Source organism: Erythrolamprus reginae, chromosome 2, assembly GCF_031021105.1.
Source record: "Erythrolamprus reginae isolate rEryReg1 chromosome 2, rEryReg1.hap1, whole genome shotgun sequence".
Lineage (NCBI taxonomy): Eukaryota > Metazoa > Chordata > Lepidosauria > Squamata > Dipsadidae > Erythrolamprus > Erythrolamprus reginae.
The window spans coordinates 200,374,572-200,390,816 of record NC_091951.1 but is presented as its reverse complement, the minus strand read 5'-3'; the positions used below and the strand labels follow the sequence as shown (position 1 = coordinate 200,390,816).

At 37.9% G+C, this 16,245-nt stretch overlaps 1 protein-coding gene across 1 annotated transcript in view; it reads left to right on the top strand.

The window, feature by feature from the left end:
- Window positions 1–16,245, top strand: part of LOC139159490 (uncharacterized) — a 50,429-nt gene that overhangs the window by 19,840 nt on the left and 14,344 nt on the right. Inside the window, exon 5 of the mRNA XM_070736806.1 lies at window positions 13,866–14,073. Coding sequence (XP_070592907.1) covers window positions 13,866–14,073 — 208 coding nt within the window. The remainder of the gene's footprint in view (window positions 1–13,865; window positions 14,074–16,245) is intronic.

Below are 16,245 nucleotides of genomic sequence, written 5' to 3'. Positions count from 1 at the left end.
TCTGTATAACTGCAGAGAGTAATTATTTTCCCAGGATGGTTTAGATCTTAAATACTGAATGTTCTGATCGTTTTCTTAAAAGTGCCATCTGATTTAAAAGTGCTCTTTAAGTTTGATTTCTAACACACATTAAGATTTGGAAAGTTCTGTAACCTTACTCGGTAAATAATTTAAAATTTTGCATTGAAATTTAATGTTTAATTAATATTTAATAATTTTAATATTTATTTAAAATTTAATAAAGTTAATAATTAATATTTAATTTAATAAATTTTATTTAAAAGGGCCCTTTATGACTGAGATTTCTACCTCAGTTCTGAGCAGTACACAGAATCTAATCTGTAAAGGAAAAAAAAATAGTCTACAAATACACAAAAAATCGGCAACCGACAAAATGCCTAAATGTTTGTTAAATCCCTTTTCTACACAACACTCTTCTCTCAAAAGATGGGGAAACATCCTTATGATTAAGCATGCCTCTCTTCAATCCCTGAAAGTTCTATGAAAAAATAAATCTAACCACTTTTCAAAATGTTTTGGGGAATAGAGCCAACCTCACTCCAGGGACAAATTTCCCAAAGGAAGGGTGTCCTAACAGAGTCTTCTTATTTCCAGGGCCCTTCCTCTTATCCAGGGGTATTCCTACTGGAATAAAGACGGGGGAAATGGCAGGAATGGTGCCACAATTGAAGTCCTGTCTCTTTCCTTTTTCATGTGCATACAGACAGGCATGGCCTGGAATGGGATGTAGTGTCAGCTATCTAGCAGATTGTGTCGCCTGTTTGCACATATGCCTGTGCTGTCTTATTTCTCAATGAGTGAGACCTTGTAAAAAATGGAAACTATCTATTATCCAACCATCTACCTACCTACCTACCTATCATCTGCCTGCGTACCTGCCTGCCTGCCCCCACCTCTCTCTCTCTCTCTCCCTATCTACCTACCTACTTAATCTATCTATCTATCTATCTATCTATCTATCTATCTATCTATCTATCTATCTATCTATCTATCTATCTATCATTATTTATTTATTTATTTTATTTATTACTTGGATTTGTATGCCGCCCCTCTCCGAAGACTCGGGGCGGCTCACAACATGTAGAAACAAATCATAAGTATCTATCAACAAATCTATCTATCTATCTATCTATCTATCTATCTATCTATCTATCTATCTATCTATCTATCTATCTATCTATCTATCTATCTACCGTACCTTGTAATGGTCTGTGGCAATGACCTTGGGAGACAGGAGGAAGAGTCCCATCCTAGACAACCATCATGCAAATGGTATCTCAGGGCAGAGAAGGAAAAGAAGTGAACAAAGCATCTCACAAAGGATGCTTTTCTGCCTCACCCCTGTAGTTCTCTGAGAAGTAAAGTCAAGGCAGGGGGCAAGTGCAGTATTTGTACATTAAGATCCTGTTTGCTGTAAACTTGCAATGCACATAATGTTGGCACTCATGATTTGTACTTCCTGTTTGGACATGTCTTGCCTTGTTGAAAGGAAGGGTCTGGCATCTATTGACCTTCCTGGGAGCATCTGCTATTGGGCAGGCAGAGTCTACCTGGAACAGACCCTTGTGTACTTGGGAGGAGCAATCTATGTTTTTCCTCTGTGTGTTGTTTCTATTAGAGACCACACATAATAAATACAACAAAAGGAAATCCAGGAGTGAAATGCTCCTGGTTCACTCGTCCTGTCTGAAATAAATGAGCCTCAGACGCGCGAGGGTAACCAATTTATTCTTCAAGGTTAAGCAATAACAGTTAAAGCCCTGCATGGCATTGGACCAGAGTACCTCTGGAACCGCTTGCTACCGCACGAATCCCAGCGACCAATAAGGTCCCACAGAGTTGGCCTTCTCCGGGTCCCGTCGACCAAACAATGTCATTTGGCGGGCCCCATGGGAAGAGCCTTCTCTGTGGCGGCCCCGGCCCTCTGGAATCAACTCCCCCCGGAGATTAGAACTGCCCCCACACTCCTTGTCTTTCGTAAATTACTCAAGACCCATCTATACCGCCAGGCATGGGGGAGTTGAGACACCTTTCCCCCAGGCTTTTTTATATTTATGTTTGGGTATGTATATGTTGTTTGCTTTTTTAAATATGGTAAGGTTTTATGTGCTTTTTAATATTAGATTTGTTTTCGCTGGAATATTGTTTTTATTATTGTTGTGAGCCACTCCGAGTCTTCGGAGAGGGGCGGCATACAAATCTAATAAATTGAATTGAATTGAATTGTCTCCAAGCCGCTAATAAGTATTCAGGTGGGAACTGCCTGTATTTATACTCTTTTTCCCCCGCTCAAAACAAGGTTGACAGTTAAACAATTCTCCCGCCCAAACGGAGCAACCAATCAATTTCAAACATTCAAATTCAAACTATTCATATTCAACACTGTCAGTCATTGGAGAGCCACTCCACCCACCTGCTTGGATGTTGCCATTTGGGTTCTTTTACCCTCTGCACATGCGCAAAGCTTTCTGTGCATGCACAGAGAGTAAAAGAACCCAAATGGTAGCATCCGGGCAGATGGGTGGAGCCTTGCGCTCCCTTTGTGACCAGCTCTCCGACAACAGAGTTCGTCTCCTCCGGGTCCCGTCAACTAAACCATGTCGTTTGGCGGGACCCAGAGGAAGAGCCTTCTCTATGGTGGCTCCGACCCTCTGGAATCAGCTCTCTCCAGAGATTAGAACTGCCCCCACCCTCCTTGCCTTTCGTAAACTCCTTAAAACCCACCTCTGTCGTCAAGCGTGGGGGAACTGAAACATCTCCCCCTGCCTATGTAGTTTTTTGTGTATGATATGACTGTATGTATGTTTTTATATATTGGGGTTTCCTTTCTTTTTTTTTTAGACTTTTTAAATGTATTATTGTTATTTTAGATTCTAACTATTAGATTTATTATTATATATTGTTTTTATCATTGCTGTAATCCGCCCCAAGTCTACGGAGAGGGGCGGCATACAAATCTAATAATAAATAATAATAACCAACAGGCATGAGTGAACCAAGAGGAGTTCATCCCTGAGCAAATCCCTCTGTAATCTCTTCCCTTCATTTAGGCATCTCAAATAAGGACTATCTATTTTTCAGACTTGCAAAATCTTTCCTTTTGTTTCCATTATGTTATTTTTATGACCACCAACTAGATTCAGTTATAAAAATATACATTTTGGTGCCTTGTTGCTGATAAAATTTTAAGAATTGCATCATTTATTGATTGTACTTTGCAGCTGTCTTCAGTTTTTTAATTAATCTTTTCATGTCTGATTTCATTAAAGTTTGTACAAATCTATTCTTTATAATATATACGTGGAAGATCTAAATAATATTGTAAATCGATGGCTATTAAAACCATGATATATTTGTGCTTTAATACACTCTGAAACTACTAAGAAGATGACTGTGCACTACCGAAAAAGATGTTGCATTGAAACCATTTTCTTTCTTTAAAAAAAAATATTTTCATCATCAAAGGGGATTTTCACTAGAAACTTTTCCAGATAGGAAAATAATTTATATATAATTAGTAAAAAACAAGAACATTTGAAATGAGGTTTTTGAGAGAAAGCTTTAAAAATACTATATTTTGAATACATTCTCAAGATTCTCATGTTTCAATCTAAACTGATCGAAATATTCTCACCTAACATGCTGTATAATTACATTTATTTGAAATCATATTGCCAATATGGTAGAAAATAGCATTGAGCAAATTCCATGCAATATGTGTTTGTTCTTTTTGGCAATTGATGCTTGTGATTCTACCAAAGGTGAAACTACATAAGAAGCATACATTGAATGTGAGATCCATGTACAAACTAGAAACTATCAATTAAAGAGTGAATTGTTACATTTGAGTTGATTCTGAAACATATTAGCTTAATGGCACTGTCTTTCAAGGTAATTTAAAAAGTGCTAAGATGTGAACAAGACGCTTTTTAGAAAAACATGATGAATGTGCCAACTTCAAAATTGGAGATAATGACAGGAACAGGAGCGATATTTCATTAAATGGGGACCCCTGACCATTCCTAGCAGACATAGCATGCTATGATGGGATCTCTGAGGACCCAAGTATCAGCAGATACATCTGCTCCTAACAACTGACACGTCAGCATCTGATTGGTGAAGAAAGAGCAACCTGATGGACAAAGAGGCCTAGTCTTGCAAATTCAGCTATTTTTCAGTTCCATTAGTCAAATGAATTGAGATCAATCTGGAATACATCTGAGCTAATTATAGGCTAGGGATGGATGATTCTGGCACACCTGGTCATTGTTTTTCTCAACTTGTTTTCTTAAAAGGCTTAAAAATACTTTACCGCAAACCACTCGCGCGCTCCAGAGCGTGTCTGCAAGGCTTCCAAAAAACCAGCCAATAGAAATGTATGAAATAGTTTCCAATCATTAAATATGGGACTAGGTCTCCACCCAGAGGGACCATGCCCTTGTGACTCTGGACATGTTGCAAAATCAACAGCACATGTACTCTGTGTTTCAGAGACATTTGTACTTGCCTCATCTCACCATTATTGTGCATGGCACAATGCAGGCAGCCCCATGTAGAGGGCCCATGCTCTCTACATGGGGATGCCTTTGAAGAGTGTTCGGAGACTGCAAATTGTGCTAAATGCAGCCGCGCGAGCTATTGTGGGACTCCCAAGACCTGCCCACATCTCAACAACACTCCATGAGCTGCATTGGTTGCCAATTGGTCTCCGGGCACAATTCAAAGTGCTGGTTATGACCTGCAAAGCCTTATATGGCTTAGGACCAGACTACCTACGAGACCATCTTCTGCCTCATCGATCCCAGCGGCCGGTTAGGTCCCACAGAGTTGGTCTTTTCCAGGTCCCAACGGCCAGACAATGTCATTTGGTGGGGGTAGGGAAGAGTCTTCTCTGTGGTGGCCCCGTCCCTCTGGGATGAACTCCCTCTGGAGATATGTACCACCCCTCCCTCCAGTCTTTCATAAAGCTCTGAAGACCTACTTCTGCCGGCGGGCATGGGGGCCATGAGCGACAAGATTGTCTCCAGCCAATGTTGTGAATGATTGAATTGGATGAATATGGAGGACAGTACATGGGGTTTTTAGAATCTTTATTAATTTTGTATATGTCTTTTAAAAAAATAATTAGATTTCTTCACATATATTGTCTGCATTTACAATATTATATGCTGCCCTGAGTCACTTCGAGAAGGGCAGCATAGAAGTCAAACAAACAAATGATCATCCATCATGTTCAAAGAGGACCTTGACCTCTAATAGGTTGTAGGTTGTACGCCATGGGTTCGTAGGTGGCTAGTAAGGCCTATACGGGCACAAAATATTTTGCCACATGTTGGGTAGACATGTGTGGGCACCATTGTTTCATCACAATATTATTTATTTATTTATTTATCTATCTATCTATCTATCTATCTATCTATCTATCTATCTATCTATCTATCTACCTATTAGATTTGTATGCCGCCCCTCTCCGCAGACTCGGGACGGCTACATGTCTAATAGCGCTACAACATATAATATTGCTAGGTTCTGCACAACAGCACTTAAAAATCCATCAGATAATAGATGACTGGTGCCTCAAGCAGCTAAGAGAGCCTTACATTGTGTTAGACTTAATTAGCCATACACCAACTTTTCCCCTTTAGCCATTTAATATTTTTACACCTTCCTTTAAATTCTTGTACATTCCTTCCTTCCATGCATAATGCATACATGCATACATACATATATTAAATAAATTATAAATACATGTTAATAGATTTAAAATGTATTTTTGGGCTTCCTAACCTTGTGTATCTTTTAGATTTTTAAAAATTATTGTTTGTAACCCAGTCTGTTTACACTCTTCTCTGACCCTAATCAAGATTTGTTTGTTTCTTTGGCTAAGTGTCCAGCTGTTCTAGTATTTATTTCATTGGAGTGTATATGGTTGGATTCCTAGCTAGGATTTCAGATCAGATAACGTCCACAAAACTTTTTGATATCTTGAAATCTTCCTCTGACCTGACATCTGTGATCTGGATTACATCCACACTTCACCCCTCTTAATCCTCTCTCTGTCCATCAATGCTTGTGAGGGAGAGCAATGGAAAAATAAGAAACTAGATGGAAATAGGGAATGAGAAAGAGAACCCAGAGTTATATCCATTTCAATTCAGCAGCATTTTTATAAATTAATTAAAACTTCAGGTTGCAATCCGTTTAATTATAAAAACAGCTACATTCTACTTAAGTATGAACTTCAATGCTGCATAAAATAAAGTATAATGCTAATTTTTACCTAATGCATCACCAGAGCTTAATTATGAGGAACAGTATATTAAAATTTCAGATTAGAATACTTGTTCATTTAATTCTTGATGGGAAGACTGTATCACTTCACATAAGAGTAGCCTTTAATGCACTGATTTTTTAAAAAACCTGGTGTGATGGATTTCAAAATCTTTCATTGGCAACTCTAATGGTTTACTTAACATTTTTTTAAAAAGTGAAGTGACCAATGGACTAGTGAATAAAATGGGGGAATATAGGTTCAAATTTCATTTGGATTTAAAAAAAGAAAAAGAAAATATAATCTTTATTGAAGATAAATAGGGAGGGGATACATAAATCAAAAAGACTATGCAAATATTGGTACAAATGTATATGAATTTAGAGTATAAAGTTATAAATCAAAATACACACTTACATATATAGAAGAAAATAAGGCTAAAGAGAGAGAAAGAAAAAAAGAGGAAAGGGAGAAGAAAAGAGAAGAGGAAAAATTAAAAATTAAAAAGAAGAAGAAAGAAAGAAGAGATAAATTCATATCTATAAATTTATCAGATGTCGTAAATTGTGTCAACTTATCTGTTGACCCAATTACTATCAATATAGATGAAAGTTTTAGGTTTCTAAACTTGAGTTAGAGTTTAAGTTTTGTCATTTTGAATTTGTTCATACTTTTATCAATCATTCATAATGTTATTTTATAGGTTTGTGGGATAATTGTTTGGGTGAAGGGTAAAAGGATCATGATGGAGTTGTATGTTGTCTTTTATTCAGCCAGATGTACTATTTATTCCATGCTTTATAGAACTCTGATTCCTCTTTGTCCTGTAGTTCAAGGGTCATTTTCGTCAGCTCCGCAGATTTATGAGTTTTGTTAATGAAATTTAGGGTAGATGAGGTGTGATCCAATTTCCAAGATTGGGCGAATGTTATTCTTGCAGTAGTTAAAATGTTTACCAGTAGGTATCTATCGTCTTTGTTTTTGGGTTTTATATGGTGTAGAAATGTTACATTAAAAAGATAATGCAAACATTTGTTTTCTTAAGGGAAGACACATTCTCTACAAAAATGCACTGAATGTCATTTATTTTGTGAAATAAAATCTGTGTTTAAAAATGTAGTATCTAGTGTTATTGTTAGATTTAATGTAACATTGTTGTCCATGTTATTTGGTCATTTACTCTCACAGCTAAATAGGCTAATTCTTTCCTAACTCTCACTGAAGAATTGTTATCTAACTCTACACATGAATCTTACAGAAAGATGCAGAGTAGATTATTTATTCAATTTAAATTTACGTGCTTCACATTGAAAAAAAACCCCAAGCATCACAAGGTGCTTTATCCTTATTTTTGGAGGCTCTTGAGCTACTGAGTTACTTCAGGAACTGGGTTACTTGTTAGCTATTTATTTGTTTAAAATTCAGTTCAGAAATGACTAAAAAAGGATGCTTCATAAGATATTAGACCTTAAGGCCGGATATAAGCTCCTTAATCTCACAGTAACTCCAGTTTTATTTGGGACACTATAGACATCTTAGAGTAAGCCAGATCCAAAAGTAGAAGGGAATTTATAGATGCCCAGAATTCTGATGAATCAGTCAATAAAAGACACTTTGAGATAAGCTACATCTTCACACCATTCCAGAAAGGAAGCAAGATCAAGGAAAGTGGCAAACACCTACATGGATCTTTCTTTAGCACATCTATTTACCAACACCCAGATAAGCAGGTACCAGCTGGATAAGCAAGAGCAATCAAAGAACAAAGAATGCCCCCCTTCAAATTAAGAAGAAACAATACCCCAATCAAAGCTGGTAAGAGAAGCTACCACAAATAAACAGCCAGCAAACTAAGTTCTCTCTTGCATTAATAATGTTACCTTAACTTGTAAGGGAAGATCTGAAGTGAAAGATACAAGCTCAAAGATCCCCCAAAACTCAACAACTATACCCCTACCCACATATGGTTTCCTTTAAGGCAATTTCACGACACTAGAATTAAATGCAAGAGATATTGTAAAGAGCTTTATGCATTCCAGTAAATAATATTTAAGCTCTTATTCTGTTGTCATTCAATCTAAATATTTATTGCTGCCAGCTTTGTATATGCAAACTCTATACTGTATTTTTAAAAGGGAAAATACATCAAATTGTTACTCAGACTTTTTTAGGTAAAAGTCTGAATAAAGATGTTGGCTACTTATATTGCTGTTTGCACCCAGAAAAAAAAGTTATGGTTGGGATGGATTTAAAAACGTATCGAAATGCAAAAATGAGATGGACCTGAAAGTGGGGGATGAATTCAGTCCTTCCAGTTAAAGCCAAATTTCTTCTCCTGTTTGCTACCACCCTATAGTTAGATACTGAATTGCTGTCACTCTAACAGAAATGGGGGGAGAGAACTCTGAAGAACTCAAGACACAGGCATGATTTTCAATAATTGTACCAAGAGTTTTCATAGAGGAAAAAAAATTAAGGCAAAATATGAGTAGCAGCTCACCAAGGCATGCATAAGTGCACCAGAGTCCTTTTCGTCCCGTCCTAATTTTTCTCTTTTACTAGTATCATGTATATAAATATTGTTATATCTTTGTATACCACCAAAAGTACTTGACAAAACAAACAAATAAAAAAATAAAATAAATAAGTAAGAACAATTAGAAAAGGAGGAGGCTGGTGTGAATAAAGCAAAACTATGCTGTCCAGTTAGCCGCCACCTCCACCCCCCAAACGCTTTTATTCTGGAGAAATAAAAGAAGACTTAACACATGTGTACTTTGCACATCAGAGCGATCAACTCAGCTTCAAATTTAAATGTCAACTGACAGCACCATGGTTCACTAGGCACGATTTACATCAGTTAGTGGAGAGTGGAAATAAACAAACCGATAATAATCAAACCTCTTTTCCAATCCAGATTGGTCTAAGCACACATGATGTTAAAGTGTTTTGAGTTATTAAAAGAGCAAATTATAACAGTTTTTAAAACATAAATCATAAAGCTTTGATACTCACCGAGCCCTGAGGAAGACATTTTCTTCAGGTTTTTGTACTAACTGGTTGTTTATTTAATACTTTCCTTAGTTTCTGCTTTTCACTTTAAATGTCAAGGTTTTAAACCAAGATGTCAAGGTTTAAAATGTTAAAAATAAAAAAGAGAGAGAACTCCAAGATTGTAAGAATGTATGGATTTCCTTTTGTATCCAAACAAATCTGCCAAGTTGGGATTTGTTCTGTCGAGCTCTCTGGTAGAATCCTCCCAAAAATGCACAGATACAATTTTAGACACACACACGTTTGAAAATTCAAAACAATGTTCTTTATAATGAAAATTCACTTAAATCAAGCCCTCTTTTGGTATAGCAAAAAGCACCGGTCTCCAAACAAACTGGTAATTTGTACCAGTCCCTTATCAGTTCTGTGATACTTAGCTTGCAGGTGTGAGGCAATTCACAGTCCTTCTTTTTTCACAAAGTGAAACACACTTTGCTCTGGTTTAGTTTCAAAGCGGGGAAAAATCAGCACACAAAAGATCAAAGTCAGTAAAGCAGTCAGGAAACACAATGATCAGATAATCCTCCACAATGGCCAAACCCACAGGCTGCTATTTATAGCAGCCTCACTAATTACCACAGCCCCACCCAACCACAGGTGGCCTCATTTTCTTTGATAATAATCTCTCAGTTGTTTTTGCCTATGCATTGCTCTCCGCATGTGTGGCTGTATCATTAACTCTTGTTCTGAATCCAAGGAGGAGCTAGATAATTGATCTCCTTCTGAGCTGTCTGCCCCACTTTCCTCCTCCCTGTCACTCATGTCTTCTTGGTCAGAGGAGCCTTCATCAGCAGATTCCACCGGGGGCAAAACAGGCCTGCAGCATGTGGATGTCTCCCCCACATCTACAGTCCTTGGGGCAGGAGTTGGGCCAGAGTTAACCACAACAGGATTTCTTCTCCATGTTAGACTTTTTGCCAACAGGCAACCTGGCCTTTCTTTTCAGATATCCTTAGCATGTTTCTTTTATTATATTGAGATTTAGCATCCCAGTATTTCACAATTAAAACATTGGAATGACAATTATGAAATAAATGTAAGGTAAATCTTGAATGAAAACACTGAAACATGGTTAGGAACAAGCACGCTGAACTCAGCTACCTGGCAAGAGCTATTCAGCAGAGTTCACTTTCAATTAAGAATTTAGAAGACAAAGAAGATACTTTTTTAAATGATCGAGTAATTCTGCAGAGCAAATTTCATTAGGAATAGGGGTGGGTTCTAACTTACCTCGCTGCCGATTGCCAAAAAGTCACATTTTTTTTTTAAAAAGCTGGAAACAAGACTTCACACTGCATGCAGAGTGCCAGAAACATGTCTTCTGCACATGCACAGAAGAATTAAAAAAAAAAAAAAAAAACACCTCTCTCCCCCCTCCAAAATTAAAGAAAAATGATGGTGGAGGTTTGCTACTGGTTTGGGCAAACTACTCCAAACTGGGAGGAACCCACCTCTGATTAGGAACATTCTCAGTGTCAATAACAGTGGCATTTTGTTTTAAATGTAGCTGAGACTCCAGGAAGCTAATGTGATAGAAACATAGAAACATAGAAGACTGACGGCAGAAAAAGACCTCATGATCCATCTAGTTTGCCCTTATACTATTTTCTGTATTTTATCTTAGGATGGATATATGTTTATCCCAGGCATGTTTAAGTTCAGTTACTGTGGATTTACAAACCACGTCTGCTGGAAGTTTGTTCCAAGGATCTACTACTCTTTCAGTGAAATAATATTTTCTCATGTTGCTTTTGATCTTTCCCCCAACTAACTTCAGATTGTGTCCCCTTGTTCTTGTGTTCACTTTCTTATTAAAAACACTTCCCTCCTGAACCTTATTTAAGCCTTTGACATATTTAAATGTTTTGATCGTGTCCCCCCTTTTCCTTCTCCAGACTATACAGATTGAGTTCATGAAGTCTTTCCTGATACGTTTTATGCTTAATACCTTCCACCATTCTTGTAGCCCGTCTTTGGACCCATTCAATTTTGTCAATATCTTTTTGTAGGTGATAATTCAGTACAAAGTGTTTAGCACACATCACATCACTTGGTGCTCCCTGAATTCGCTTATTTTCTTGCCAATGTTTCATTGCCCTAACTATGTAACATGAGCCGTGCTAGTACTAGTACTGATGATGTTACCTAGTGGGGTAACGAAACGTTTGCAAGAAAACAACCAAACTCAGAGAGCACCAAGGACCCCTTCATTTCAATCCTGAGCTACAAATATTCTCCTTTATGGGTAACACATCACCATTTCTCAAGGTAAACTGCTGCCAACTCGATTGCAGAAAGTACAACTTCAAGTGGTCAGTGCCTGGAATGCACTACCTGACTCTGTCATTACATTCTCAAATCCCCATAGCTTTAACCTTAAACTGAATACCGTGGACTTCATCCCTTTCCTAAGAGGTCTGTAAGCAGGGGTGGGCAGTAGGCAGGACGGGGTGGAGTGCAGTTCCACTGGTGGAAATGAAGCTGCATGCACAGCTCCAGCTGACCGGCAGCAATAACTTCCTGGATTACCGGTCTCAGCTCGGCTCTCCTTTTCCCCCCTGCTGCTGCTGCTGCTGCTGCTGTTGCTGTGTGCTCCTCACTTTTCTCCTCTTTCCTCCTTCCTGGCCTCGGACAAGCTTCCCTCTCTCCTGCCTGGCTCCCCTCCAGCCTCATATGGCTACCTCCCAAAGCCAGGTGTGCCACGCCACACTGAAGCAGTCTGGGCTACGGTCTTTTTCCCCTCATGAAGCCCTCACTCTGTCCACAGCTGACAGGAAAAGGCATCATGCGGCAATAAGTTTACTTGAATGATGATGATCATTCAAGCCACTCCCACCTGGTCACATGGCCAGCAAGCCACTCCCAGCCAGTGAAAGTGGTCCCAGTGGTACTTGGCACGCTGGGCGCAGTGCCAAAGGATCTCAGCGGACATTTGAAAACCATTGGAATTGACAAAATCTCCATCTGTCAATTGCAAAAGGCCGCTTTACTGGGATCAGAAAACATAATTCGCCGCTACATCACGTAGTCCTAGGTGCTTGGGAAGTGCCCGACTGGTGATGAAATACGAAATACAACATAGTGATCTCGTTTGTTGAGTTGTATTGACATAATAATAATAATAATAATAATAATAATAATAATAATAATAATAATATCATTCAGAATTAAATCCCCAAATAAAAAAACTTACAAATAGAACAACCGTGGCAAAAGAAAGCAAAAACAGTACCCATATAGGAAATAGGCACCTTGGATGCAATTGCAAAACAACTGGAGCACCACTTGAACACTATCAGCATTGTCAAAATCACCATCGGTCAATTGCAAAGACAGTTTAATCTGAAACAATTTACATCCTATGATGTATCTTTAACACCATGAAACAACATCTGCCTATTTCAGATCCTGGAAAATGATTCAGTAGGTGGATAAATATACCAAATCCAGTCTAAACAGTTGGCTGACTGTGTGATAAACCATAATAATTTGTTATAATAAAGGATCTGGGACTGGTGTGGAGACCCCAAAAGACTGACCCTAATTTACTTTTTCATTATTTATCAATCACCTCTTGACTCCAAAATATTTACTGTCCAACCTCCCCCCCCATTTGCTCTCCAGCCATTTATCAATTCCATGGATAGATCCCTTGTTAGACCCTGGGGAGTCAAGATGGACCAGTGCTTTATATCATATACTGTACTTTATATTATATTTGTCTTATAAAATATTGGCAATTGAGTGATAGATATTTATGGTCCAATAGAATACTCTTAGCTAAATGTAGTCTTAATTAGAGTTGCCTTATCAAGACCTATAGCAGCTATAGAACTGAAACTACTGCACATAGAGAGATAGCCCATAACAAGGCATAACAAATTAGAACATGCAGAACTGGAACCACACAAAGTTCAGCAACAGAATGCTGCATTGACACCAAATTACTTTGCAATTTTAGCCCTTGTCCAAAAGATACTGGACTTGCCTCAAGCCAGAGTCTAGGTGGGTTTATCCTCCTGTTTTCTGCGCTGCAAGACACAGAATTTCCAGATTAGGTGTTATTATATCGAGTCTTCAGAGAGGGGTGGCATACAAATCTATTAAATTAAATTAAATTAAATTAAATTAAATTAAATTAAATTAAATTAAATTAAATTAAATTAAATTAAATTAAATTAAATTAAATTAAATTAAATTAAATTAAATTAAATTAAATTAAATTAAATTAAATTAAATTAAATTAAATTAAATTAAATTAAATTAAATTAAATTAAATTAAATTAAATTAAATTAAATTAAATTAAATTAAATTAAATTAAATTAAATTAAATTAAATTAAATTAAATTAAATTAAATTAAATTAAATTAAATTAAATTAAATTAAATTAAATTAAATTAAATTAAATTAAATTAAATTAAATTAAATTAAATTAAATTAAATTAAATTAAATTAAATTAAATTAAATTAAATTAAATTAAATTAAATTATTAAATATCAACAGTTGTGTCTAACCAGACTTGAAATTCTGGGCTTAGAAAACATAGAGCTACGTCACCTTCAATCTGATCTAAATGTAGTTCATAAAATCATCGACCACAATGTCGTACTAGTCAATGAATACATCAGCTTCAACCGCAACATCACACGGGCACAAAATAGATTCAATCTCAATGTAAGCTGCTTGAAACTCAACTGCAAAAAATTTAACCTTGGACCAGTGATGGTAAATCTGTGGCACAGGTGCCACAGGTGGCACAAGGAGCCATAAATGCTGGCACGTGAGCCTTTGCCCTAGCTCAGCTCCAATGTGCATGTGTGTCCTGCCCAGCTAATTTTTGGCTCACACAGAGGCTCTGGGAGGGCATTATGGCTTCCAGAGAGCCTCCAGGGGGATGAGGGAAGGCGTTTTTATCCTCCCCCAACTACAGGGAAACATCAAAACATAGAAGACTGATGGCAGAAAAAGACCTCATGGTCCATCTAGGTTAGGTTTAGGTTTAGGTTTATTGGATTTATATGCCGCCCCTCTCCGCAAACTCGGGGCGGCTCACAACAATAATAAAAAACAGTACAGTGAGTACACAATACCAAATCCAATGCCCACCCATCCAGTTCCAATTTAAATTAATAATCTCTAGTCTGCCCTTATACTATTTCCTGTATTTTATCTTAGGATGGATATATGTTTATCCCAAGCATGTTTAAATTCAGTTACTGTGGATTTACCAACCACGTCTGCTGGAAGTTTGTTCCAAGGATCTACTACTCTTTCAGTAAAATATTTTCTCACGTTGCTTTTGATCTTTCCCCCAACTAACTTCAGATTGTGTCCCCTTGTTCTTGTGTTCACTTTCCTATTAAAAACACTTCTCTCCTGAACCTTATTTAACTCTTTAATATGTTTAAATGTTTCGATCATGTCCCCCCTTTTCCTTCTGTCCTCCAGACTATACAGATTGAGATCATTAAGTCTTTCCTGATAACACCTTTAGAGCCTTTAGAGCCTTGAGAGGGCGAAACACGAGCCTACTGGGCCCACCAGAAGTTGGGAAACAGGCTATTTCCGGCCACCAGGGGGCCTCTGGAGCATAGGGGAAGGTGTTTTTACCCTCCACAGGCATTGAATTATGGGTGTGGGCACTCACACATGCGTGATAGCGCACAAGCATGCTCTTTTGGCACCCGAGGAAAAAAAGGTTCGCCATCACTACCTTAGACTATGCCTTCAGTTGACCTCACCTCATTCCTAAGAGGCCTGTGAGAGGCGTGCATAAGTGCACCATCGTGCCTACTGTCCCTATCCTACTGTCCTATTGGCCAAATTTACCTATACCTACTTGCTTTTGTTTATGTTTATACCATACCTATTATCTTGTATACATTTTGACAAATAAATAAACAAAATAACAAATAAATGAAATAAGGAAAGGCCAGAGGATGTGAGTTGCCGCAAGAATCCAGACAAAAGCAAAGGAATGTTGAAGTCAACTCAGAGCAATGTCACAGAAGTCTGGTGGGTTCTCTTCTAGAACCTGTCACTTAGAACCCCACCACCTCCAATTCCAGAGAGAATCAGACTGTTCTTCTAACTTATTCAATGATTGTTCAGTAAGTGGATCTCAGCAAGGGCAGGTTGGGTGTGAATTCTTTAGACGGACTCTTATCTGCTGCTCTGGGATGGACATGTGGTTTTCTGAGACAAACAGAAGGGCAGAGGGGCATGAAGCTAGATTCCTAAATTGCATCGTTTTCTGCAAAGAGAAACAGGGCTTAGGGCCTAGGCCTTTTGTATGTGTTTAATGTGCTATAGGATGATAAGGATCTGTCGTCAACTCTCTAAAGAAAATTGACTTGCGTATATTGTCCCCCCAAACTTCTGAAAGGTGAGGAACATTTGGGGGGGGAGGGAGGATGTCTATGGAGATCCTCAATCTGAGTATTGCATTGGCAGTTCTGTGTTAGCAAAAACTTCAGAAGAGAAGGATTTAGGGTAGTGATTTCTGACAGTCTCAAAATGGGTGAGCAGTGTGGTCGGGCAGTAGGAAAAGCAAGTAGGATGCTTGGCTGCATAGCTAGAGGTATAACAAGCAGGAAGAGGGAGGTTGTGATCCCCTTATGTAAAGTGCTGGTGAGACCACATTTGGAATACTGTGTTCAGTTCTGGAGACCTCACCCACAAAAAGATATTGACAAAATTGAACGGGTCCAAAGACGGGCTACAAGAATGGTGGAAGGTCTTAAGCATAAAACGTATCAGGAAAGACTTAATGACCTCAATCTGTATAATCTGTAGGACAGAAGGAAACGGGGGGACATGATTGAAACATTTAAATATGTTAAAGGGTTAAATAAGGTTCAGGAGGGAAGTGTTTTTAATAGGAAAGTGAACACAAGA